At 37.0% G+C, this 26,062-nt stretch overlaps 1 protein-coding gene across 3 annotated transcripts in view; it reads left to right on the top strand.

Moving 5' to 3' along the window:
• The window catches only part of SMARCA2 (SWI/SNF related, matrix associated, actin dependent regulator of chromatin, subfamily a, member 2), a 115,914-nt gene that overhangs the window by 53,809 nt on the left and 36,043 nt on the right, over positions 1–26,062 (top strand). For all 3 annotated transcript variants that reach the window (XM_059491720.1, XM_059491721.1, XM_059491722.1), the window contains exons 17-28: positions 511–577; positions 1,148–1,258; positions 2,744–2,986; positions 3,283–3,396; positions 4,996–5,103; positions 7,523–7,609; positions 8,547–8,593; positions 9,974–10,140; positions 13,626–13,789; positions 14,553–14,780; positions 17,378–17,455; positions 22,976–23,194. In XM_059491720.1, the coding sequence (XP_059347703.1) occupies positions 511–577; positions 1,148–1,258; positions 2,744–2,986; positions 3,283–3,396; positions 4,996–5,103; positions 7,523–7,609; positions 8,547–8,593; positions 9,974–10,140; positions 13,626–13,789; positions 14,553–14,780; positions 17,378–17,455; positions 22,976–23,194 (1,633 nt within the window). The remainder of the gene's footprint in view (positions 1–510; positions 578–1,147; positions 1,259–2,743; positions 2,987–3,282; positions 3,397–4,995; positions 5,104–7,522; positions 7,610–8,546; positions 8,594–9,973; positions 10,141–13,625; positions 13,790–14,552; positions 14,781–17,377; positions 17,456–22,975; positions 23,195–26,062) is intronic.

Raw genomic sequence — 26,062 nt, 5'->3', positions numbered from 1 at the left:
TTTGTTGGGATAAAACAGCAGAAACAGTGTAAGAGTGGATCCTCAAAGTAGTGGTTGGTGGCACTATGAGTAGTTCTGCTGGAGTAGAGCAGAGATAAAGTCTGTTGTCAGTTTCATTGGGCTGTAATTGAAACGCTGTAGTGTCCAGTTTTGTATGATATATCTAGTATAGAGGAACTTGAAAATCTATTTTTTGTCCAGAGACACTGTTCTTATTGTTACTATGTTCCAAAATATAAACGTGCATGTAAAACACTACTTTTACTGGTTTCAGAAAAGGCCCTGAATACAAGCTGAATGAGTGTTTCACACATTTTTTTTCTGGTTGTTTCCCTCTGAGATGCTTGTATTTTATTGCACTGTATATAAAGTGCATTTTTAAAAGAAGTTGTTATTTATGTGGGTTGATTACATAAAATGTGTTAAAAAGCTGGCAACCATTTGGGAACACTTAAAAAGTTTGATCTGCAGATGATGAAACATGTTACTTTTTCTCTATAATCTCTATAGGACTTTATCCAATTGGACATATGAATTTGACAAATGGGCTCCTTCAGTGGTGAAGATATCTTACAAGGTTTGATTTGCTTTTTATATGACTGTAGAATTGAAGGAATGAGAACTAGAGACAGTTTTTCCTCTGTCTCTGCGAGCTCTTAAACTATCTGCTCATCAGGTTTTGTCATGTACTAAGCAGTGTGAGTTAGCCATACTAAGAGGACTATCATAAACTGTAAAAGACTGTAGAAGTAAAACAGCTGTAAATCATTGTACAAAATGCAGAACCAAATATTTAATTATCACATTTGCAAGGCTTCTGCTGAGAGTTAAGTATGGTAACTACCTAACATTTTATTCCTAGCTAAATGCTTTTTTGTTTGGCTCCTGTAGTAGTGATATAGCCAAACAATTTATATGGAGACCAGACCACTGGCTTTATATTTCCGTGAGCCCCATCAGCAGCTTTACAGTCCAGCAGAGGTTTAGGAAAGGCGCTCTGACAAGGTCTGGAATTTTATCAATGTATTATTCACAGAATGGTAGGATTGCAGGTTCATCTGATTGCTTATTATCTGCTAATTCATAAAAACAATGTTTTTTCTTCATCAAAGTAAAGAATCACAACTCACGTGTCTCTCTCTTTTAGGGTACACCTGCAATGCGCCGCTCACTTGTTCCTCAGCTTCGAAGTGGAAAATTTAATGTTCTTTTAACTACTTATGAGTACATCATAAAGGACAAACATATCCTTGCTAAGGTAATTTTGACCATTATGTCTCTACAGCAAGACCCAGACACCTTCAAGTGGTACATACCACAAAACACATTTTTATTTTATGGGAAAGTTCCTGGTTGTTCTGTCCTTCAATAAAAGTTATGTCTTTCATTAACTGTTTCTCAGTTTATAATTGAACTTCTCAGTCACAGCTGTCCCTTCTGTAAACACTAGGATTTTCCCAAATGTGTCCAGGGGACTAATTCCTTTGTGCAATTCTGTCAGTACTGTATACCTGGCTGTCCTTGGAAGAACATGACTTTTCTCACCTCTGCATAATATTCAGCCTAATCTGCATCAGTGACTTTTCACTTTTTCGGTTACTTCTGTCCTGAAACTGACTCCTGTTAGGGCCCTTCCAGCTCTGTGGTCACTTTCCCCCACATGACTAGTTACCTATATCATGAATTTGGTATCCAGCCTAAAGAGTCTACACCTTGCACTTCTTAGGGGCTCACTGTCTCTCTACAGGTAGGTATCAAAAATAATTAATTTAAAAAGCCTACTACACTGTAAGACTATTTCATGTGTGCACAAAGCAGAGGTATTTTGCTATACAAAAAAACCATATTGGTTTTCCTGTAGTTTTATTGTTCAGTTTCACTTCATTTTCATCTATTACATTCTGCATATTTACTGCCTATCACTTGTTTGTCCTTTCTAATACAAAGGCAGTGCATTTTCTTAGTATCATTCTGAATGCTTGAGGATAGCTTGAGACTACATAATGTTCTTTTTCCTTTTTTTACCCTGACTCTTTCTGAAAGATAGAAGGACAGCACTATGCCACATATCCTGTCCTGGGAAATGGAATTAGGTAGCACGTGTAAAAGTACAAACTGGTCACATAGTCAGTATGTTGTAGTACATGTGATACCAGAGCACTTGAACAACAGCTTTCAACATCTGCTGTGATTGCATTTAAGATTTCATATTAATAAATAGATACTTTAGTTGAAAATGCAGTAACTGAGATGTTTTTAATTATGCTGCTTTCTTTTCAAGTAAAAACATAGTATTAGCTGAAACAAAATAAAGTTCAGGGTTGCTGGTGTTTGTGAGCATACTCATCTTTATCTGAAAAGGCTTTTGTCTCCTGTCAAGGTTCTTGGTACAGACAGATTGTTTGCAGTTTATATGGTTTCTTTTTTCCACTGTGAACCATAATCTGGCCTTGAAGAGCCAGTCATTCTAATCTCTTTCCCAGAAATGGAAGGAGTCTGCTTGCTGTTAACTGTTTCAGTTCCAGTCAGAATTCATCATCAGATTGAGTGTACCTAGTGTTTGTCTCTCTGTGTGTTGCTAGCAAGGACACTGATAGTTGCATAATGCTTGATTTGGCTTTCATCAAGGTTGAGACTGATTGATGTCTCAGGCTTTAAGTATTTTTGCTTTATACTTATTGCGAGCACCTTGACAAAGTCTGCCCTGTTCTAACTTTGCCAACTTTTCTTCTTTTTCTTTCAGATTCGGTGGAAGTACATGATAGTAGATGAGGGCCATCGAATGAAGAACCATCACTGCAAGCTGACTCAGGTCTTGAATACTCACTATGTGGCCCCTCGGCGAATCCTGCTGACTGGGACTCCTTTGCAGAACAAGTTGCCTGAACTTTGGGCTCTCCTCAATTTCCTTCTTCCAACCATTTTCAAGAGCTGCAGCACCTTTGAGCAGTGGTTCAACGCTCCATTTGCCATGACTGGAGAAAGGGTACTGTGGCAGTGTTTTTTTAAAAGATCAGAAATAAACCACTTTGATGAAAACAGAAAAGAGCTTACTCAGAAGGATTAGTGTTTGAACTTTAGTTATGTTAAGAATTTAGCATAACTAAAAGACCCCTTTTTTATAATACCAAAATTTTAAGGTTTAAACTGCATTTTTTGACTCGGTGTCAGTTTGGTTGTAAGATGCAAATAATCATTGCACATTCTTAGCATTCCATGTGAGAGAAGACGTTAACTAATATATTTGAGTTGCCTTGTAGTGACTTTTATAAACTTTTCTAGGTGGACTTAAATGAGGAAGAAACTATTCTGATCATCCGTCGTCTGCATAAAGTGCTTCGGCCCTTCTTGCTGAGAAGACTGAAGAAGGAGGTTGAGTCTCAACTCCCAGAAAAGGTTTGCAATGAGAGGAGTTTTGGAAGGGGTTTAATAATCTTTCTAAGCATTAACTTTTGAGATTTATTTTGCAGAACAGGACTTCTATAGTGTGTGTTTATTTATACATAAAATTATTTTCTGATTTCAAAGGAAATTATTTTTATTTCTGGATAATTATTTTGTCCCATTGTGTCCTCCTCTGCAATTCTGCATCCCTCTTCACAGAATAACAGCAACTAAAATTTAAAGAAAAAGTAAATTTGAAGGTGTGATAAGGAAAAGTTGGTTTTAAGGTAAACTGGATTAAAACCAAACCAAACTGAAATACTTATAAGGTGTGTTATGAGCTGACTGGCTAAATGGATGGAGAACTGTGTACAGATGCTTAGAGACAATACAAAGAAAGGCATTTTAAATTATTTTTCATCTTTGTAATCATGTAAATACTACTTATGTTGCAAATTTCTGTTCCTTCAAAAGTCAAATTCTCAATATCCTCAGAAGAATTTATTTGAGAATAAAAGATGTTTGCATTTGAAAATAATACTTAAATCAAACCACTGACAAATCCAGTAATAGGCATTGGAGAGGCAAAATTTTCAAGTTACACACACACTCATACTCGGAAGACCATGTTTATTTTTGTTGCTATTATCTGAGAAAAGAAGTTTATCCAGCCATGAGGATTGAACATGGGGGCAGAAGCCGAATCAAGTTCATTTGCTCTTGCAAATGTTGGTAAACATTAAAGAAAGTAACTTCTCTTTAAGGAGTTTATACTCTTGTCTTTTTGAGAAGAAAATAACCTGATAGTTTTCTTCCTGTTTACTTATTAAACATGAGGAATCTTATGCATTGTCTTTCCTTCATAGCTTGAAAGATTTCTAGCCTCTAGTGTGGTTTTGTTATGTTACAGTTTTTGTTTGACATAACTTAATAAAACTGTAGTGATTATAATCTGGACATTGGGCAATAGAAAAAATCGCATAAAATTGGTGTGTGAAGTCTTTCTGTTACTGTTTTTAAATCTAGTATGCAGTTAAGAACTAAATATAGTTTTGCAAAGCTGAAGTCAGCCTGAATGTAGCAATCATACAATCAATACTGTATTAATTCCTAGTGTTTTAGTGGATGTTGAGAAAATGGTGGCAGTCTAGATAAACATTATGCCAGTTAGACTCTATAATCACTAGATACATAGTGATGATACTTTTATGATGCTTTGCTTGATACTTTTATAATACTTAACACACAAAATAAATTCAATTGGTTATTAAACATAAAATAGTTTTTTAGTTGCATGTTAATTTCAAAATTAGTTTAAAGTTATTTTTTTAGATTTTAAAAATTAGAGAGTGAGAAATAAAGTATGTTTGGTAATCTTGCAGTTGCATCTTTAGGATCCAGCTGTCTCACTGCAGCTGTGACTCATAAATACTCGTTTCTGTGCTTGCAGTTGCATTGCTGGTCATTGAAACTTTATGTGGCGATCTGGTAGATAGAAGATTAGTAAGGTTTTTTTGTTTTGTTGTAGAATGACAAGAACTTGCAGTTAGTTCTGACTAACATTATTATGCCAGCATCTTCATGGTTTGGGTTTTTTTTTTTAAATACCAGGTGGAATATGTGATCAAATGTGATATGTCAGCTCTTCAAAAGATCCTGTACCGTCACATGCAAGCCAAGGGGATCCTTCTCACAGATGGTTCTGAAAAAGACAAGAAGGTACAAAAGAAAGACTAAAATATGAAGGAAATAATGTATTATGAGTGAACATGTTAATAACATGACTTCTGTTTTATAAAATTAATGTATAGATCCTTACTGCGGGTATCTCCCAGGGGAAGAGAAATTTCAGGCATGCCTTTTAGTTACAAGACAGCAGCTATTCACAAGGATTTGTAGTTGCACTCAGTTGTATTCAGTGTAGTTGCACTGCCTTCCTGCAAACAGACAATGTTTGAGAAAAAACTGCATTTTCCTTGGCTGAGCTTAATTCAGTAATATATCTGAATAATTGTGTTTGTGGGAGTGATGGCTAGAGATGATCATTTATCTTGTTTTTCAGAGCGATTAGTTAAGTCTTGTTTCAGTTAGCTAGGACTGTATGCTTGCATTCATCCTTACAAGATCTGTTGGTGACAAAATTCTTTGAGATCAGGAAGATTAAATGTCATATAGTCAGATTTAGACTTTGTAGTTGTAAGTGTTGGTTATGCTGTCATGGGGTTTGATCCAGTCACTACTGAGTAAAGAAATTGCCATTCTTCAACTTTTCATGTGATAACAAATTTGAAATATAGTAAATGCGAAATACTTTGAACAGACACTGCAGAATATCTAGAATATAAGAGTTTCAGTTTGCACCCTCTAGTGTTTATATATAGTGCACATGTAGTCTTTCCATTATCCGTTTTCATGTTGCATTGGTACGAAGAAATACTTTGGTGATTTTTCTCTTCAGTATCTTATTTTACCTTCCTAGTTCTTTGCAGTCAAATTGTTTTCTTTACTGGTGCTTAATTAAACTCTAGCAAAAGGGCTCTTTTTGACTGGATATTGAAATGCATCTTCATAGTTTGAACACCTTTTAGACATTAATTCATATTCCTCAGTTGTATTTTTAATGCATTTTTTTCAGTTTGGTGTCTGTGTTTGTCCTAAAAAAGTTCATTTTGTATCACAGTCTTCCACTTCTTTTTCTGGTCTTTTTTTCATCTGCTCAGACATTTCCATGCATTTTTCCCTACCTGTTTCTCGACCTGTGTGATTAACCGGTTAAAATTGCCTTTGCTGTCATCTGAACACTTCCCTTGCCATCCACTCTCCCCAGGGGGCTAAAATTTTTCCTTTCTTGCAACTCTCTCCTAAATGACTTTTTTAAAAAATGTTAAATCAAACTCTGTTATCACTGCTACATGTTGTCAGTAAAGGGAGGTGGTTGTTAAGATTGCTTAGCTTCAATGATCAAGCAACCATTGTGTTATGAAAAAAATCATGTCCTTCTGCAGCTCTGGCCTGGACCCAGCTGAGATTAGAGACAATTCACTCAGATGGAAAGCTCTAGGAAATTATTTTTATAACAAATATGAACTGCATTTTTGGAGCAAATTAGACATGATCTTAGAACAAAACCAAGTTTTAAATATATGGAGTGCCCCCTTCAAATGGACTATCTCTAGATGAAAGTTATGATTTCGGTGTACTTCCCAGAAAAGTCTAGAATATTGCTAATATATGTTATAATTAAGTACTGAATTTTCCCCTAGTTTACAACTCAAAATTGATCAAAATTAGCCAAAATTATTTTGGCTAAGATTTTTAAAATAAATCTGAATTAGTCATATAGCAAACTTGGAATACTGATGCCACTCTGATCACATTTTTATAAAGCGGCAACAAAACAAAATGGCATTAGAAAGCAACAGGTTTTTGGCAACATTAATATGATACAATGGTCTCAAATGTATGCTGACCAGCTGCAGTTAGTTTTTAACTGTGTAGTGTTACACCTGAGTGTCTGATGAGTGTCCTGGTTCTACAAGATTACCATAGTGTATGTTTTATTACCTGTAGTGTATGTTTTGAGAATATGCTTCCTTAAATAATATTACTCACAAAGTTGTTGAGCTTTAGCATTTTAGTATCTCTGGCCTGATGTTTTGCTTGGCCTGATGTTTGCTTGGAGTAAGAAATCCATATATTGAGTTAATGGATTGGAGAAGCTACTATGGAATTGAAAATAGTCCAGCTAGAATTACTTCTGTTAGATGGTTCAGACACTATGAAGTTTGTATGGTTTCATATTAAACAGAATAAATAAGCAGGACAGTATCAAGAATACTGCAGGTAGAAATCTAGTGAACTTTATCAATTCCTTCCAGCTCTTGCTTTTTCATTACAGAGCATCCTTATGACAGATGAATTTATAGAGCAAGACAATAGTTTTTTGATTTTTGTTGTTTTGATTTGTCCTGGTTTGTTTTTTTCTTATTGTAGAGCTTTGTTGTGTTTTGATTTCCTTTTGTTTTTTTTTTTTTTTAATTAGTGATGTAATGTTTGGATTTGGGATAAAAGTATGTTGAAAGAATATATTCATAAGCTGAGAAATTAATTATTTGGTTTGAATTGTTTGTACCCATAGGGAAAAGGTGGAGCAAAAACTCTTATGAACACTATCATGCAATTGAGAAAGATATGCAATCACCCATACATGTTTCAACACATTGAGGTAAGACTGATAGGTCTGATTTTGAGAGTTATTTTTATTCAGTAAAATAGGATAGGATAGTAGAAAACTGCTGCTAAAGCTTATGTGTGTGGGAGGAGACATCTCTGTCCACATAATTTATACTGGAAGGGACAGATTCAGAAAAAAATATGTATTATAGTCAACAAGTGCCATCTTTTTATTGATAATCCAAAGTCTGTTTTTAAAATAGTTAATTTTATGGAGCAGTGTCATTAAAAAGTGAAGAGTTTTTTATTAATTTAAGACAACCCAGAGCTATTTTTTGCATTTGTGTACTCCAAATTCATTACGTATAGACACTGGCTCAAAATATCATGTGTAGAATCTCTGTAGTTAGCAGACTGCTAATCTTCTGCAGTGTCGACTGCAATTGTTCTATTCTATCCATGTTGTTTTTCAGCAAAAATGTACTCTATATACCATCTCTCAATAGGACCTAAGTATAGCAATGTAATATATCTCAAAAGATAGAAAGGCTCATAGATATCTGGTATATAGCCAAATTTATGAAAATATAATTAAATGCCTACTGTAATATAGTATTTTTTAATTATTATTATTATTATTCTTGTTGTAGTAGTTTTCTCTCTTTGTGATCTTGTATGCTGAGTAATTAAATTGAGTAATTTGCAGATGGATCATCTACTGATCAGTATAAATTAATAATCAGTATTCTACCGTGTTTGTAATCTGGTAAAACGTGTGCTGCAGAAGTCAGTTCTACAAATCATGAATTTCAAATAATTGTACAGGAAAACATTAAGCAGAGCACTGTTACCACAAGGTGGTTTCCAAGAGTATGAACATAATTGAATGCAACCCACAATACTCATATATTTAATTTGATTTCTATAAGAACTTGTAGTTTTTGACTGCTGTGTATTTTGTAATAAGTTTATTGCTTATAACTCTGCAGGAGTCCTTCGCTGAACATCTGGGCTACTCAAATGGGGTCATTAACGGGTAACTCTCTGTTTTTCCTGCTGTCCATAGTGTTGTATTGGAATTAATGATAACTTTATTTTTCTGGAAGCCACATGCTAGGGAACTCAAGCATTTCATACACAGGCAGAGGAAGTACAGGGCACATATGTAAAGCAAAACTTAGTAGTAATAGAAGTGTTACAGGATCTTTTCATGACTGTCCGTCTCCTTCAGGATGGTAGACAGAAAAGACTCTTGTCTTCTTTTTCCCTTATTTTGAAATAATATACCATCTGAAATTCATTGGGATGACTCTTCAGAGATATCTGTTAGGATTTTCTTCTCTTTATTGTTACTTTTGCCTTCTACTTTTCCTTTTTTACTATCTCTTTTCCAAATTAAAGTTGCATTTCTTCCATTTTCTGAAATGAAAAAGATTTGTTTTATTTTTCTTGACACTCTGTGCAGCTGTCAAGTTAATGGATGCTTTCTAAACAAAAAGTGTGTATGATCCACCTGACTTTCTTCCTGTTTAGGTACTAATGATATATTTTTTTCCTTATCTAGTATACCAGACTCTTTGTGGCCTTAGCTAGTATACCAAAATACTTGTCTCCCAAACAGTTTAGGCTGATTACAGATGAGTGCATGTCAGAAGGCTATGTATCATCTGGATTTTGTGCCATTGCTAATGATAAATTGTATTTTGAGAGTGCAGACTCAAGGTTAGAGAAACATTGCATGAAGTTTATTCCTGTAAAGTGTATCACTGTGGTGTTGATTTAGATGTTCTGTTTACTTATATTCATATTCTGGGTTGTGGGTTGCATTTCTGTGCTAGGAGTTGGTTTTGCAATTCTTGCATAGAAGACAAAAGAGTAGCTAATCAAAACAGCTAAATACTGTTCGGGATGACCAAGTTGTATGGCTAAAGAGTGTATGTCAGACTCCTGCCACTATCTCCATATATTAGTTCCATTTGCAATACTTCACTTCTACATGTGTGGTAGTTGAGTGGAAAACGGGGTAATTTCCAACAAATGCTTGATGAATACAATTTAAAACTGCAGTTGCAACTGAAAGTTGTTTTAATGCCAGTTGAAAACAAAGCAAGAGGTGAATGTCTTAGCTTATAGAATGCTTATTTAGCTAAGAAATAGCGTTTGTTTTAATAAATAATGAAAAAGAATTGAGTGATTGAAAGTCAGCACAATTTCTGTAATTAAAAAAATTCAGGAAAACGGGACTTTGCATGTGTTTATTTTCACCAACATGTGCAATTTTAAAGAAAGAAAAGTGCTATTAGTCTTGTTTAGATTAAGTAAATTAGTCTTTTTGTTATACTCTGACATGATAATGACTACAGACTTTTAAATGTGGGCTTATTCTGGTATTTACTTTGCTGCTTCTCTCCAACAGAGCTGAACTTTATCGGGCCTCAGGGAAGTTTGAGCTACTCGATCGTATTCTACCAAAGTTACGAGCTACTAACCATCGTGTGCTTCTTTTCTGTCAAATGACATCACTCATGACCATTATGGAAGATTACTTTGCATTTCGAAATTTCCTTTACTTGCGCCTCGATGGTAAGCTAAATGAAAAAAGGATAAATACTAAGATAAAAGGTAGTATCCTTCATTAGTTTGGGCATGGGAGCCCTGGATTCTCCTGCCAATATTTTCATAACAGTGTGTTGTGACTATACAAGAGTGAAAACAGGTTCAAAATACTGTTTATAATCTTGCAAGTGTATTTACCATGAAGTTATGCCAGTAGACCCTTCAGTGGCAGTTTAGTAGAATTTCTCATATTCTTCTACACAAAGAAGGTACTGAGAAAGACGTACTTTTGCTTCTGTTGGTAGTATTTCTCTCTGTCTCTTTCAGTGTTTTATTTTTTCTGTTTAATCTGCGGACCATTTGGTCAATGGATTCTTCTGATAAACATTCAGATCTATACCAGGAATGCAGCTTATGTATAGATTTGCTGCTTCGAGGCTCATCTCTTTTTCACATACGGTTTAAAATCCAAGGTTCCCAATCAGTCATCACTATCTAAGTTACCTCAAAATCTTCTCATGATAAGAGATGATAATGCCAGTGTTAGGCCTGTATTCCAGTGGAATAAATTGATTTTTGTCTGTTTAAAATTCAGCTGCTATCATTCACAAGGTAGCTGAATTTCAGTGTGATGCCTGAATTTCACAGGTTGATCAAAAGCCTCAATTATTTCATGTGTAGATATGTTTTATTACTTCAAACAAAAAGATGGTTTAGAAACATTTTAGATACTAATATCTTTGTTCTGTTCAGTGTCTCTGTTGAGTGTTCAATATCTTTGTGGATGGTCTGGATGAGGGGATTGAATGTATCCCCAGTAGATTCACAGACCGCCCTTGGGTCACAGCAGCCCCAGGCAGTGCCACAGGCTGGGGCAGAGTGGCTGCAAAGCTGCCACAGGAAAAGGCCCTGGGGGTGCTGGTGACAGCAGCTGAGCGTGAGCCAGCAGTGCCCAGATGGTCAAGAAGGCCAATGGCATCCTGGCCTGTGCCAGCAATGGTGTGGCCAGCAGGAGCAGGGCAGGGATTGACCCCCTGTACTCAGTGAGTACCCACTGGAGAGGCCATACTCTCAGTTCTGTGTTCAGTTCTGGGTCCCTCGCTCCAAGAAGGACATTGAGGTTGCTGGAGCATGTCCAGAAAAGGGCAGCGGTTCTGGGCAGGGGTCTGGGAATACGTCCTGGAAGAGGCAGCTGAGGCAGCTGAGGGAGCTGGGGCTGTTTAGCCTGGAGAAGAGGAGGGTCAGGGGAGACCTCATCACACTCTACAACTCCCTGAAAGGAGGCTGTAGTCTGGTGGAGGTCAGTCTCTGCTCACAGGCGGCCAGTGACAGGACGAGAGGACACTGTCTGAAGCTGCACCAGGGGAAGTTCAGGTTGGGCACTAGGAGGAATTTCTTCACAGAAAGAGATTGGGCATTGGAATGGCCTGCCCAGGAACATGGGAACGTCACCATGCATTAAAGTGTTTGAGGAAAGATTGGCTGTAGCACGCAGTGCTGTAATTGAGTACACAAGGTAGTGTTTGATCAAAGGTTGGACTCGATGATCTCAGAGCAAATCTATTTGATTTGCTAATTGAGTCCTGCAATTCTATGAAAGAAAAATTAAAAATAATCCCACGTAAGTTTTAAACCAGTGTGAAAGAAGTTTCCATTTTGGTCTTCTTCCATGATGATGATCTCTACCTCATACTGAGCTTCTTAAATAGTGATCATTTTTGCTTAATGTTTTATCTCATACATAGTAGTATTACATAGGACCAGCAGCATTTAGCAGAATGCTTTTTGGTAGAGAAGCAATGATTTCAGGTAAATACAAAGAGTGTGAGTGAGACTTAAAGCTTCTTCTGAACATTTTTAACAGTGTTTTAAATTGACTCTTAACTTCATGCTTTAATCAGAAGAAAAAGTAGTACCAAGAAATATTCTCATCTTTTATTAATATTAATGAACATGAAGTTGAACCAGTATTATCCTTGAATGTAAATTGGGATTATGAAATGGACACACAAATGAGCTATCTCACTGTGCCATAGAATGCCAAAACTGTCTGAAGAGCAGAGGGCATGCTAACAAAGCCCTCTTCATACCTCTGGCCTGCATGTGCTTTAATACTTCTATTCAAGACAAATAAATTACATTACATTTTAAATGTTTTAGATAACTTTACATCATGTATTTTTAAACGGATTCCTTTTCATGCTAGAATATTTATGGCAAGACGCAATATGGTAAATACACCTCATTGGCTTTTTCAGGTAGTTTATTAAATTGCATAAACCATTCTTCTTCCTTTCCAGTTTCATAATGACAGATACTTTCATACTGGGATATAATCTATCCAGGTTCTGCCCAGATGACTTCTTACATGGAGTGTTTCCTACCCAGTTCACAAGCTTATTGGGTTCACTGTGTCAGCAGTGGGCTCGCAGTTTGGCTGTATGATTGTGGTGGCTACAGACGGGTGGAGTTAATTTTCCTCCTAGCAGCCAGTGTAATGCTGTGCTTTGCACTTGTTACACCACCAGTGACATCACCCCGGTTAGGCTATTGTTAGGCTATTGCTGAGCAGCACTTGCAGTGTCAAGGCTTTCTCTCCAAACACACCTTTCCCCCAAGGCCTGTAAGGCTGCATTGAACTGGCACCCAGGTAAGACAGCTGACCCAGGCTGACCAAAGGGTTACGAACAGCTATAAACCTGAACCAAAACCTGAGGGAAAAGTGGAGGATGCAGGGACATTGCTTGCCATGGCATTTGTCTTTCCAATTAGTCATTACAGGTGCTGAGACCCTGCTTCCCAGGAAGCAGCTGGACATCTGTTTGCTGCTGAGAAACGTAAATAAATTCCTCTTCTTGTCCTTGCACACACACCTTTCACTTCTATTAAGCTGCCTTTTTCTCAGTACAGGAGCTTTTCTGTTTTATTTCCTCCCCATGTACTGCTGAGTGTGGGGACGCAGGGGTCTATATGTGGAAGCCAGTTGGGGAACAACCCACCATAGTAATAAAAAAAAAATTGTCGTGTCATCTTCTATGATTATATCACCCTGAAGTTTAAGAATTTGCAGTCTTTTGGCATTAACTATGACTCCCAAGGCAAATAGTGACATTTTGATAAATCTCTATATAAGTAGCTTTTAAGAATATTTAATGCTGCTCTAGCCAGAAGGCATTAATCAAAACTAGAGCTCTCTTCTGTTTGTATATAGTAGTTTCAATTGAAATTTATATGAGTTACAAAAAGGTATAACAATGTTAGCCAACATTTTAACATCTACTTTAAAAATGTCAAAACAAATGCATTTAAAGAGACCTTTAGAAGTCCATCTCATAGGTGTGATAGACAGTTGACCTAAACATTCATGGCCAGTGTTATGGAAAATGTGGCAGAGATGTCAAAAAGCAGTGCACTAAAATACCCTTTCACATGTAGTTTTAGCAACAGATGTTACATTTATACTATTTCCGTTCACAACTTTAGTATATGATATTTTTAATTTTTTTTTTCAGGAACAACAAAATCAGAGGATCGAGCTGCTCTGTTGAAGAAGTTCAATGAACCTGGATCACAATACTTTATCTTTTTGCTGAGTACCAGGGCTGGAGGGCTAGGCTTAAATCTCCAGGCTGCTGACACTGTTATAATCTTTGACAGTGACTGGAATCCTCATCAGGTTGTATTTATTTTCTTATCTTCATAAAATGTGCAAAGAATCCATGATGATTTTTTGAACTGCTTCTTTAAATAGATGATGTAGCCTGGGATGAAAGGAAAAAATCCAAGGAAGACATAAAATGCTGCTTTGAGAGGAATTAGTGAGGCAAACTGCCGCAATCAGGAAATGTTTTCATTTGAATAGGTGAACTAATTCTGTGCCTATATATATATTTTATCTGAGTCTTGGAGTATCCTCAGTGCTAGGAGTGTTATAAACTTGCTTCATTAGTATAACTGTACTCATTCTTTAACCCTTAGGATATAGTAACCAACTCACTGGCCTTTGGTAGGTAGTTTGTAATGCTTCAGTAAAGTATTACACACCATGCTGAATGCTGCCTGTCTCATGAAATAAGGTGACCATGTGAGTGATCATGTGAGTCTTGGTCTGAGGACAACTTACTCTGTGGTGGTTAGTAGTAACTAGATACCAGAAGAAGACGATATCACACCCACTTTGGCTTGTTTTAAAAAGCCAGAAGGGGTAGATTGAATTATGCCTTTGCCACCTTTTTTTTCCCCTATTTGTAAGAAAGTAAGTTCAATATCCCTGGAAGTGCATAGTTGTGTGTGTGTTTTCAGTTATTGTGCAAATGTATTCAATTCACATAATACTCAATGACCACATGTAAAATGTACGGGAGGCGAGACTAAAAAGAGTTTTACTATCTGTGTTCACTCTCTCTGTTAAATTATTCTCTGTGTTCTTTGCCTAATAGGACTTGCAAGCCCAGGATAGAGCTCACCGAATTGGTCAGCAGAATGAAGTTAGAGTCCTGCGACTGTGCACTGTGAACAGTGTGGAAGAGAAGATACTTGCTGCGGCAAAGTATAAGCTGAATGTAGATCAAAAAGTTATTCAGGCAGGAATGTTTGATCAGAAATCTTCAAGCCATGAAAGGAGAGCTTTCCTCCAAGCTATATTGGAGCATGAAGAAGAAAATGAGGTAAGGTGGTTAGAAATAACTACTCAAGAAGTACTGACTCTTCTTTTATTCATCATTTACAAAGATTGTCATAACTCTTGAAATTAAAAATTTCATTATCATTTCTTACCATCCATTTAGAGAAATAACTTAATTTTTATCTTTTTTTATGGTCACAGTAATAGATTGAAAACTACTGGTTGTGATGTAATGGTTATGGTTAAATCTTAGTGTAGAAGTATGCTTTCCAACTTAAAACCCAATCTAGCCTTTATAATTTTGGCAAATAATTGCATTCAAACAGAGATTTTTTTTTCCAGAACACATTATAAACCATTTCCTAAGTCCAATATATGTGTTCTGCTAGGCACTTTGATTTCCAGACATGCTGAGCAGCTAGTACTACCTAGGTTCAGTTTTGAAGGACCCCACTTATTGTACTTCATTTGGAATCTATTTAAGAGTTAAGATCTGCTTTGATATGCCTTGGGCTTAGGACAAGCCCAAAAGTAACTGTTTCTTTCTGATGCCATGTCCAGCCCAGACTTCTCATCACCACTTTCTCTTTCAGAAATAATTAGCGGTTTTAAAAGAGCTGTCAAGTCTTTGCTTTTAAAAGTGGGAAGTGAGGTTCTTTTAATAGTGGGAAGTGAAGGACACTGAGTGTCCTCTTTTCATTGTGTTCTTTTATGGAACTCTGAGTATGGAATGATAAGTCTATTCTTTCACCTGTCATTGCAGATTCTTCCCTTAATTTGAACAAAATTCAATATTTGGACAAAAGCTGTATTTGGGAGAAATTAAATAAATGTGTCAGTTATACTGATGACGCACAAAGAGAAATTTTTGATCAGCACTGACTTTTTCCCAACTTGAAAATACCCTGAACTGGTTAAAGACAGAGCTTTTGAGACCAATCTTGCCTCTGAGTGGAGCCTGTGTGTGTGAATAGGGGTACACTCATAGGAGATTCTACAGCCTGTGTTTCACTAGCATCTTCGTTATATGGAGTAAAGTTTCAAAGATCAAGGAGTTTACTTCTTTAGTCATTAATCCTCTTGTGTAAACTCTGCATTGAGCATTTAGAAAAGCATGATTAAGATGAAATTTTGTGTTGTTTTAGCATTTTTCATAGAAATTAAAGAAGAGTGACAAAACTTTTTTATCAGTAATTGTCTTATTTGTGGTGTTAATGCAGAAATTTGGTGATATTCGTATGTACCATTTTTGATTAAGTAAACCTGTAGTTCTAAAGCAGACCACACTCCCTATATGAGTAGGAAACCAGCAGACATTTTCAGTAATCCTCTGAATTTTTTTAAAAATTGGAGTACATTTGTTTCTGAAGCATTTATCTGACAGTGTTTCAGAAGTCAGGGCTGCTGCTAGGCCTGCATGACATGCCTTATTTTGTAGATGACTTCAGAACAATTTGTTTCTTGCGTGTTATATACTTAATCTGCCATCCTGAAGCAAGCAGATTTAAAAACTGTTTATTTGCCATAGCCCACCATCAGTCTTTAAAGCATTGATGTTGTAGTCTGACTCCTAGCTGAAGCTTTCGATTAATACTTCTTTATGAACAGAGACTATTCAAAACTCTGCCCAAACACTCAGCCTCTTGAGGACTAGGAGGAATTGAATGTGCACCATCCTGCAATGGTCAGCCATTGCTCCTTCATTTCAGCAGCACTGAGTGTCAAGTGGGAGATTGATGGGAAAAAAGTAAACCTCTTACTTAAATTATCAACAATATTGACACAGCTTTGACTTACAGATGCCAACTGGCACATCTAACAAAGATATTGTTTACTGATAATCTAGTTAAATATTCCCATGCTAAGCAAGCTTTAAACTTTTCACATTTGAGCGTAGGAAAAACTTAGGTCTGTAGCATAGTGTAATATTTGTTCAGAAAGCCCTGTGTAGAGTGACCTGTTGTCTGTGGTTTCAGAATAATTCAGGGAGGAAGTCTGAATATTTTAGGCTTTGTTTTAAAGTGGGTATCATAATGGTTTCAGCTTTAATATTTTCAGTTGAACACTACAGTTCTAAATTGTTTTTCTAGTGACTCTTTCTGTTTTTATTAAATAATCCATTTTGCAATAAAATTTTCACATCTCAATTTGTAAGCAGAAAATGGTCAAGAGAAAGTGATTCAGGCAGGGTTATTTTCCAGCATAAAAACATGTCTTGTTCTTTTCATTTAATCAGGAATTTTTCAGTCATCTTGCTTTGATGGGAAAAAACCCTCAAAATCTAGAATGGTATTTCTGAAGGAATATTGTAGAATAGCAGCACAGAAATACATCTGTTTTAACCAAAGCACTAACTGTGCTTCTGAGCCAAGAAAACCACAAGCCAAAATTTCCTGGTTTTGTATTTGGTCATTTCCTCATTCTCAAATTTTGAAGGGAGTAATAATTGTCATTTGTCATTCTTACCATCTTATTTTGTTACTTCTGAATAGCTGAACACTTTAAAAGGTTTCATTTCAGTTTAAGTGCTCCCACATGTTGTCAGAGAAAGAGGGCCAGTGGAGCTCTGAACTGAGGGAGACTGTTAGTTCAAGGTGCATGTGAGTACTTCGTAATAATTTTATCCATCTTTCTAACCAGGAAGAAGATGAAGTTCCTGATGATGAGACACTGAATCAGATGATTGCTCGACGTGAGGAGGAATTTGATCTCTTTATGGTGAGGATGTGTAATCATAGAAAAATCATCTTCTTCTAGTGTTTTTAATAAAAGCCTTAACCTTTTTATCACTCAGGTTTGTCAAAACTTTACTAGAGAAGTAGGTTTTATTTACTTGTGTTGTTCATCTGAGGAAAAAAGTCTAGTCTGCTTAAATACAGAGCTCCTCAAGTGACACAGAGTCTTCAGAGATTGCTTGCTGTCAGTGAAATAGTGACAGTCTAGAGGAAGAGTTTGACACAACCTGAGAAATTTATAGTTCAAAAGTGTCAGTCACAGTTTGTCTTGCTAATTCTACAGCATACTATTACTATTCAACATTTTGTCTTACTTATGGACTTTGATATTGGCAAGGACAGCTACAGGAACTTAACAGGGTCATAAATTAGTAGACTAACAGTGCTGTTTTCTTGGTGAGTTAACTGAGGTATTGTTGATGGTTTTATCGGGAATCAGCTGCATCTCTGCTGCTACAACTGTTGCAACAGCTATCAAAATAGAGCTAGTGGTTCAAATGTGAGCCACTTCTTTTTATTACTACTTCCCTTTTTGTTTATGATACTTCAGCACTGATGGAATAATTACTGAAACGCCTTTGTAGGCATAGCTCTTGCCTTTTAGTGTTTGTACAGTCTGAGGATTGCTAGAGGACCTCTGGGCTCCACTGACACCAGTACAGGGCAATACTTAAAATACCGAAGGTAAAGCACCAGGCCCTCTAATTCTACAGAGGCAGCTTTCTTCTGCAAGGTGAAACAAGACACTCCTGTGCATAAATGGATGTGTATCTGGTGGTATCTGCAGAAACAACTGCTGATAGGACCAATGCAAAAACCTGTGTGCCCAGTACAGGTTTTATTCCCTCATTGTCTTCTGCTTACGAATTCGTCTGTAAAAATTTGCTGTTACACAAGCATGCAGGGGCCCTTTTTCTGTAAGTTACAATTGTTCATGTACACTGTTGGAAAAGGCCATATTCCCCCGTATGGCTCTTCTTTTTCTCTTGCTGATTTGCCAATTTCGTGTTTTTGTGCTGGGCTTCATTAAGAGTTACTCAGAACTGAAATCAGTAAAGCCACGTTGCAGAGAAAAGGAGTGCTTACAGACAGCTGTCTTTTTAAACTTTTCGATCAGTGATTTGAGTGTAAGGAGATTTACATGACACAAATCAAAAGATGGCTATTTGATCTACAACTCAAAAGAAATAAATTTCATCTGAATTATTGACGGAACATACCCTGATTTTTGTGAATGTGGATTTGCAGCTAGAAAAGAGCTTCTGATTTCTCCTTCAGACCCAGAAGAAAAGAACGAATCCATGGTTGAAAGTAGCTGATGAATTTGTATCTGTTTTCTTCAACTTGTAGTATTAAATTTGAAGGATATTTAATATAAAAAAAGTTGAGGAGTCAAGAGTAAAGACAGTTTTGACAGAATCACAGAACATACTGAGCTGGTAGGGACCCACAAAGGTCGATTCCAGCTTTTGGGCCTGCACAGGACAAGCCAAGAATCACACCATGTGTCTGAGGGCATTGTCCAAACATTTACTGAATTCTGTCTGGCTTCGTGCTGTTACAGCTTCTCTGGGGAGCCTGTTCCAGTGCTCCACGACTCTCTGGGTAAAGAACCTTATCCTGATATACAGCCTAAACCATCTCTGACACAACTTTAGGCCATTCCCTTAAGTCCTGTCACTGGTCACCACAGAAGAGATCAGTGCCTGTCCCTCGTCTTTTCCTCACAAGGAGCTTGACTGCAATGAGGTGTCCCCCCACTCTTCTCCAGACTGAAGAAAACAGGAGACCTCAGCTGCTCTTCATAAGGGTTCCTCTCAAGGCTCTTCACCATGTTTGTGGCCCTCCTTTGGACACTCCCCAATAGTTTTGTATCTCTCTTATGCTGTGACACCCAGAGCTGCCCTCAGCACTTGAGGCGAGGCTGCCCCAGTGCAGAGCACAGCAGGGCAATCCCCTCCCTTGCCTGGCTGGCCATGCTGTCCCTGATGCCCCAAGGAGACGGGTGGCCCTCCTGGCTGCCAGGGCACTGCTGACCATGGTCAACTTGCCATCAACCAGGACCCACTGGTCCCTCTCTGTGTTGCTGCTTCCCAGCATCTCATTCCCCAGTCTGTCAGTACATCCCAGGGCTGCCCCATCCCAGAAGCAGAATCTAGCTCTCAGCCTTTTTGAATGTCATATGGTTGGTAATTTCCCAGTCCTCTCATTTATCAAGGTCTCTTTGCAGTCCCTCCCTGCTTTTGAGGTAGTGACTAGATCCTCCCAGTTTTTTTATTGTCTGTGAACTTGCGTAGTATCCCTTCAAGTCTTGCATCCAAGTCATTTGTGAAGCTATGTGAGCTGAATGTATGTTTTTCGTATTAATTTACATGGAAGTTTTTAAGGGAAAGTAAGGAGTTGGTAGTAAAAATTTTAAGAGGCAAAACTACACGCTTTGAAAGCCAGGGTTTGAAAATAGTAAGATAGTAAGCTTGTAGTTAAATATGAATGGCTAAGAAATAATTTAAATTGTTAATACAAAAAATGGTTTTAATTTTTTGTAAACTGTTTGTCTATAAAAGAAAAATGTGAAAAGCAAGTTTGGCAGTTAGAGCTATTTGTCTTTTTATCAATATTTCAAGTCTTACATAGTCAGATAAAAAACAAAAGGTAGTCTTTATTTTCCTTGCTGTAGTTATACCTGTGCCACTTCATTCCCTTTAAAAGTTGTGCATATGTAATCAGAATTCAGGAGTCTGCAATACCCAACAAAAATGTGTTTGGGTGTCTTAGTGTCTTAGGTGTGTAAAAGCATGTATTTTACTTATTTGAAGTGAGCAACAAGAAAGATCAGTTCCATGAGCATCTTTTCTATAGTCACTTTGCAGGTTAGAAGTGTTGCAGGACCTGAAATGTGGCTGTGGAGCTAAATACACTGTTCAGGGAGAAGATGTGTACAAGTGGACTTTGTTCCTGTGGCTTTTAGAGGCTTCACATCATAAAAAAAAATTGGAAAATACTCAGAGAAAAATCAGGTGGTTTATGTGACCTGTACAACTCTGGTCATTTTTTAAGAATGCTTCAATAAGCTACTTCTCTGGAAAAGAAATAGTTCCCTTTACTGTTAAAACTGCTTAAATAAAGTAAAGAAAACATTAAAAGAACATGATTTTATAAGTAAAAATGCCTTTCAAGTGGAAGGCCAAATGGGTACCAAAACTCCAGTTGTGCTATTACAGTTAATGTCCTTGAAGTGAAAATGGCAATCTACTAGAACTGGGTGTATAAATTACAGATTTTACACAGAGTGATTTGAATGTTTTTTTTTCAAGGGCTATCTTAGTTATAATTTCAAAACTTTTACATGGAATGGTTTTGATGTTTCTTCCAAGGACTCTTCTAGTTGTAATTTGGAAAGTTTAAGATAACCATCCACCGTTAGGACAATAGTGTTCTGTGGTTTTTCTAAACTGGAAATTTTAGGGCTTGAGTGTGCCAACGTTCAAGTTCTATGCTTAGGTTTAAGTAGTGGTAGCATATTATTTTTAGCATTTAGGCCTTATTGATGACAGAAAACATATCATTATTAGTTATATAAAAATAATTTAGATGTCTCTTGGAAGCACAGGTTTTGGAAAGAGATGGGAAGATAGAACTGGAGGTTTCCCAGGTGTAAATATGGTTTGAGTAGTATCCTCAGGAAAAAAAAAATCTCTGATATCTCAGATTAACTGAGATTAACTGAGATTATCTTCAATTTTCCTTCCCAAGCACTGTTATATCAGAAAACAGCTACTATAATACACTATCTTAGTGTTCAGTTTTTGTGTTAGACAGAGAAACATAGTCATTGGGGAAAAAATACAAAGTTTCAGCATTGAGTTCATGTTTTTAATGGCATAAAAATATGATGTCTTTTGACTCCGTTCAGGTTCTCAGCTAAGTAATAGAAATAGAGCAGTCTATTTAATTTATCCCATTTGAGCTGTCTCTTGGTGCAGCTGTCTGGTTGTCTGGTTAGAATAATCCAAGCCACATGTTTGCTTGAATGAGACTTCTTGAAATTAATTCAGATTGAATGGAATGTTCTTTAATAGGTGAAATATGGAAGTCTGCTGTAAAAAACTACAGGCTGCATATCCCATTCGCTGTTGTCTGAAGTAATAGGGAGCAGGGAAAACGCCCATGTATTTATAGTTGCTTCTTTAACATAGTTGGACCTGCAGACTGAAGACTACTTCTTGCTTTCTGCTTTTCACTGAGTTTAGAAATTGGATAGTGCACAAGGGAAGGTGATGAAAACAAGTTGTAAGATGAACTTCCTGAGGTCGTGTTTTAGAAATGCTTGTGTTTGAGAAGTCCCAAGATGAGAGAAGATTCAGCATGTTCAATGGTGCCATTACCAAGCCTCAGGTTTTAAATTTGGCTGGGTTTGAGCTGTCCCTCTGGAGAGATAATACCTCTGAATTAATGCACGTTTGTTTTGGCTAACAAGGGAGACATTTGTACATAATTGAGAATGGTTTCTTTATGAAGTTTTAGTGGCCAAAGCAGTAACCTTGTATGATGCTACAGCCAATTCTGATGCCAGTCAATTTACATATTTTGTTTCAAATAGAAAAGTGAAATGTTGGTGGCCATCTGGTTGTTTTCTCTGCTTAGCAGCTGATTCCTGAGTGTTAAGTACAGTATGAGTCTTCAAAAGGCCAATTTGAAATGCCTATTCATATTATCTGATTTGAGCACTTAAGGCAATGCAGGTGCAATTCATGGGACCATGAGGGCCAGGTCAGTATGTAGGCGACAGAGGTGGATGCTTCCCCAGGAGGATTATAAAACACCTCACTGATAAGTCAACAGTAGATTGTAGGAATGTATCGTCTGTCTCCGTGTCTGAGCTATTGTTTACCACATGTGAAATGAATGATTATTTAAATTTCAGCTGAAAGTCTTAACATCACCTTCTTTTATTTGTAGCACTTCACCTAAGCTTATCTGATATTTTTGCATTTTGATTTTTGTCTGATACAACAATAAAATCAGAAAAAAATTCAGGGGTTCAAGCATGTTGGCTTTCTGGCTCTGTGTAAACAAGCCTTTCTCTGAATTTATTAGTTCTCCTTTGAGTCTTTGTTGCTTGTACCAACTTTTAAATTTTCTTCTAATATTCAGGGCAACAAAACTAGTGTATTTTTAGTTACTCTTTTTAGTTACATAGTAGTAAAACCTTATGGGGACAGCAGTGTTATTGTGATCTGTTTTGTGTCACCTGGCAGTGTGTTGTCTTAGTTCCTTCAGTGAAAGCTAGTTGTGAAATAGTGCATATGACTGGAAATTAACAATTGAGTGTAGCTTCTTTTTACAGATGCATTTTAGAAGTATTTAGGAATATTATGAAAGGGAGATGTCTGGGAAGGACTTTGTTTAAAGTTTCAAGAGTTATTAGAGAGGTGGGCATTGACGTATTTCACTTAATAATTGCCTTTAAAACTTTTTTATCCTTTGCCAATTGTCATTGCAGCGCATGGACATGGATCGTCGCAGGGAAGATGCCAGAAACCCTAAACGTAAACCTCGCTTGATGGAGGAGGATGAATTACCATCCTGGATTATTAAGGATGATGCTGAAGTTGAAAGGCTCACATGTGAAGAAGAAGAAGAGAAAATATTTGGAAGAGGATCCCGTCAGCGCAGGGATGTGGACTACAGTGATGCTCTCACAGAGAAACAGTGGCTGCGGGTAGGTTGTTGGTTGGTTGGTAGTTTTGTACACTTGAAATTTACACATTTGTGGTAGGTTTTTCTTTTCATTTTGGAGACTGCACTGGGAGAGCACAATTTTAGGCCTAAAATATCCTCATTATCCAGCTTTTACTTCTATGTTGAAGATATAAGTAAGTTTTGAACTGCTCTCCACAAACTTAAATGAGTGTTACTAAGTGCTGGGTCAGGACTATGATAGCATTCTATTGCAAGTGTTCTTATTTGCACGGATCTTACATCTTCAGGTACTTTTGCGTGTGTCGTCTTTCAGATGCATGAAGAATTGTTCAATATTCATGAAAACCATTAGTCAGTATATATTTAAACTTTCTGTGCCACACAAGCTTATTATATTTTTTGATGCCTATATTTAATCCTTTTAAGAATCCAGAAATTTTCACTTAAATTTTCTTTCTCTCAGGCTATTTAATTTCCAAGTATTGAGCATTTGTTAACTCCACTGAGATCAAAACATTTGGTAAATGATTTAAGAATTTTAAGATCTGAAAGCAAAGATTCTACACTAAACTAACACCAAATCTGGGATTTTGTCTCTTGCTGTTCTTTGAAATCTACATTCCATACACATGGATAATAATGCATGTGTCTTTTCAGTGTGGTAGTGAGAGCATGGTAAAAAGGTGATTGTTGGCAAGGCTTTTCAAAAAATTTGTTATAGTATGATTTCCAAAATTTATAAATGAAATATTATAAGTGCAAAACTAATTTAAATGGTTTGACAGAGTAAGTTTTGTTTTAAAAACTTGTCTGTTTGATTACAGACAATAGCAACAAGAATATACAGTGTAGGTTTTGTGTAATTCCCTACAGATAGATAAAAATCTTACCTACTTAGTTTAATATGGGATGTTTGGGAGACTGCATGGTGCAGTACTGTACTAAGAGCTAATCCAGACCTGTTGCTTAGGGGAGAAAAGGCCTGAATTATTCACCAGCTGTAAGTTTAAGCAAGTCTGTGAAACTGCAGAGGTTTGATACCTGACATTTTCAAGTGGGGAAGAAAGATCTAAAAAATTTAATTCCTGTTTGAATTCTTGAAGATTTACCTTATCCTGCAGTGGAAGTGCATGCAGTATAGTGTACATCTACTCAGGGTCATTTTAAACTACTTCTTTTAATGATGGAACGCTCTGGCTATGGCAGCATAGAAGTTAGCTTTGGCTTTTGTGTTTTGTGGCTTCAGTTGGCTGTAATATTTGTTTTGAGGGCTTTATTGTCAAAAATAGCAGGCCTAAAAGAAATCCTGTGATCCCTGTCATACTGCAGGCAGAATCATACAGTCCTATGTCATTTATAATAGAAGTTCAGGATCTTACCTCTTCTAGGCATTTCTGAGCAGTGAATTTAGAAGTCTGCAGTGGATTGTTTCTGACTGTTTGGCTTTTATATTTTATTTTATTTTCCTGTTGAATTTTCATCTAATTACATGGTCCTAGTAACTCTGCTCATGCAGAGTAGCCTGATAGCACTTTTTTTTTTATTTCTTTGTGTCATAGGAGAGTTGTCTCCCAGTTGAGTAAGTTCAAAAAGTTTACCATGATTATGCAGTCTTTTCCCATAGTTCCTGTTTTCTGAGTCTCCTGATTGTTTTCAGTGACTTCCCATAGTTGTTGTCCATGTGACTGACATCATTCTACAAGTTTGATCAAAAGCTAGACATCAGAATTCCAGCTGCATCGTCATTTGAGTAAGGAGGAGTTCTTTCCATAACTTCTGTGGTACAACCTCATAGTTCAGTAGTTCATTTCCTAACATGGAAGGTATTGTCTCATGTTAAATTTTTGATCCAGTGTAAGACCTTAATCCTTTTCTGTGGCTCTACTTCCTTGCCAGCTTTTCAAAACCATGTTTCATACAGTCAGTCTTTCCTTCCTAAGAGGATTTAGCATATGCCCCTGTTGAATAATTCTCAAGTTTTCTTCAGCAAAATTACTCCTAATTTTAAGCCTGTCCTTGGGTGAATTTCTGGTCAACTTGGTGTTCTCTTGAGATTTAGTAGGCATACCTTCTATTCTGTCTTTCTAAAGACAGTAAGAACACTGAAGTGATGGACCATTTGATAAAAAGCTATAAAGCACTACTCTGAAAATAATTTCTTAGCAGGTCTCCATACGCTTGGTAGTAATTGTTTCTTATATTTGCTTGTGAGACTGTATTGTGAAGCCAAGTTAAAAATCTTGCCAGGCAAGATGGTGCATATACTACATATACTACCCTTTTTTCGCCATGGCTTGTTCTTCTGTTGAGAGAAATTATTCTCGCTTCTCTCTGTTGAGTAATTAAGCAAGTTTTCAAATTCACTGAATTGCCTTTTAGGACAAGGTACTTCATAGTGCATTGTAATTACTACTATAATTCTACTGTATACCTAGTTTAACATGCTTTCAGGTGCATTTGAGGGTGTGATGAAGCAAATGGAAGTATAAGAACTACTAATAAGAACTCCTGGCTCACTGGTGAGGTTCCAGATGCCAATGTGACACCCATTCACAAAAAGGGTAGAAAGGGGGATCCTAGTAATTACAGACCAGTCAGGCTGACCTCAGTACCAGGTAAGATAATGGAGCAATTTATATTAAGTGCCATTAAGCAGCACTTACAGGGTGGCCAGGGTATCAGACCCAGCCAGCATGGGTTTAGGAGGGGAAGGTCGTGTTTGACCAATGTGGTCTCTTTTTGTGACCAAGTGACCCACCTGGTGGATGCAGGACAGGCTGTGGATGTTCTCTGTTTGGACTTCAGCAGGGCCTTTGGCACTGTCTCCCACAGCACACTCCTGGAAAAGCTGGCAGCCCCTGGCTTGGACAGGAGCACTCTGTGCTGG

Source organism: Ammospiza nelsoni, chromosome Z (assembly GCF_027579445.1).
Source record: "Ammospiza nelsoni isolate bAmmNel1 chromosome Z, bAmmNel1.pri, whole genome shotgun sequence".
Taxonomy (NCBI): Eukaryota; Metazoa; Chordata; class Aves; order Passeriformes; family Passerellidae; genus Ammospiza; species Ammospiza nelsoni.
This window is presented reverse-complemented; position numbering and strand designations above follow the sequence as displayed.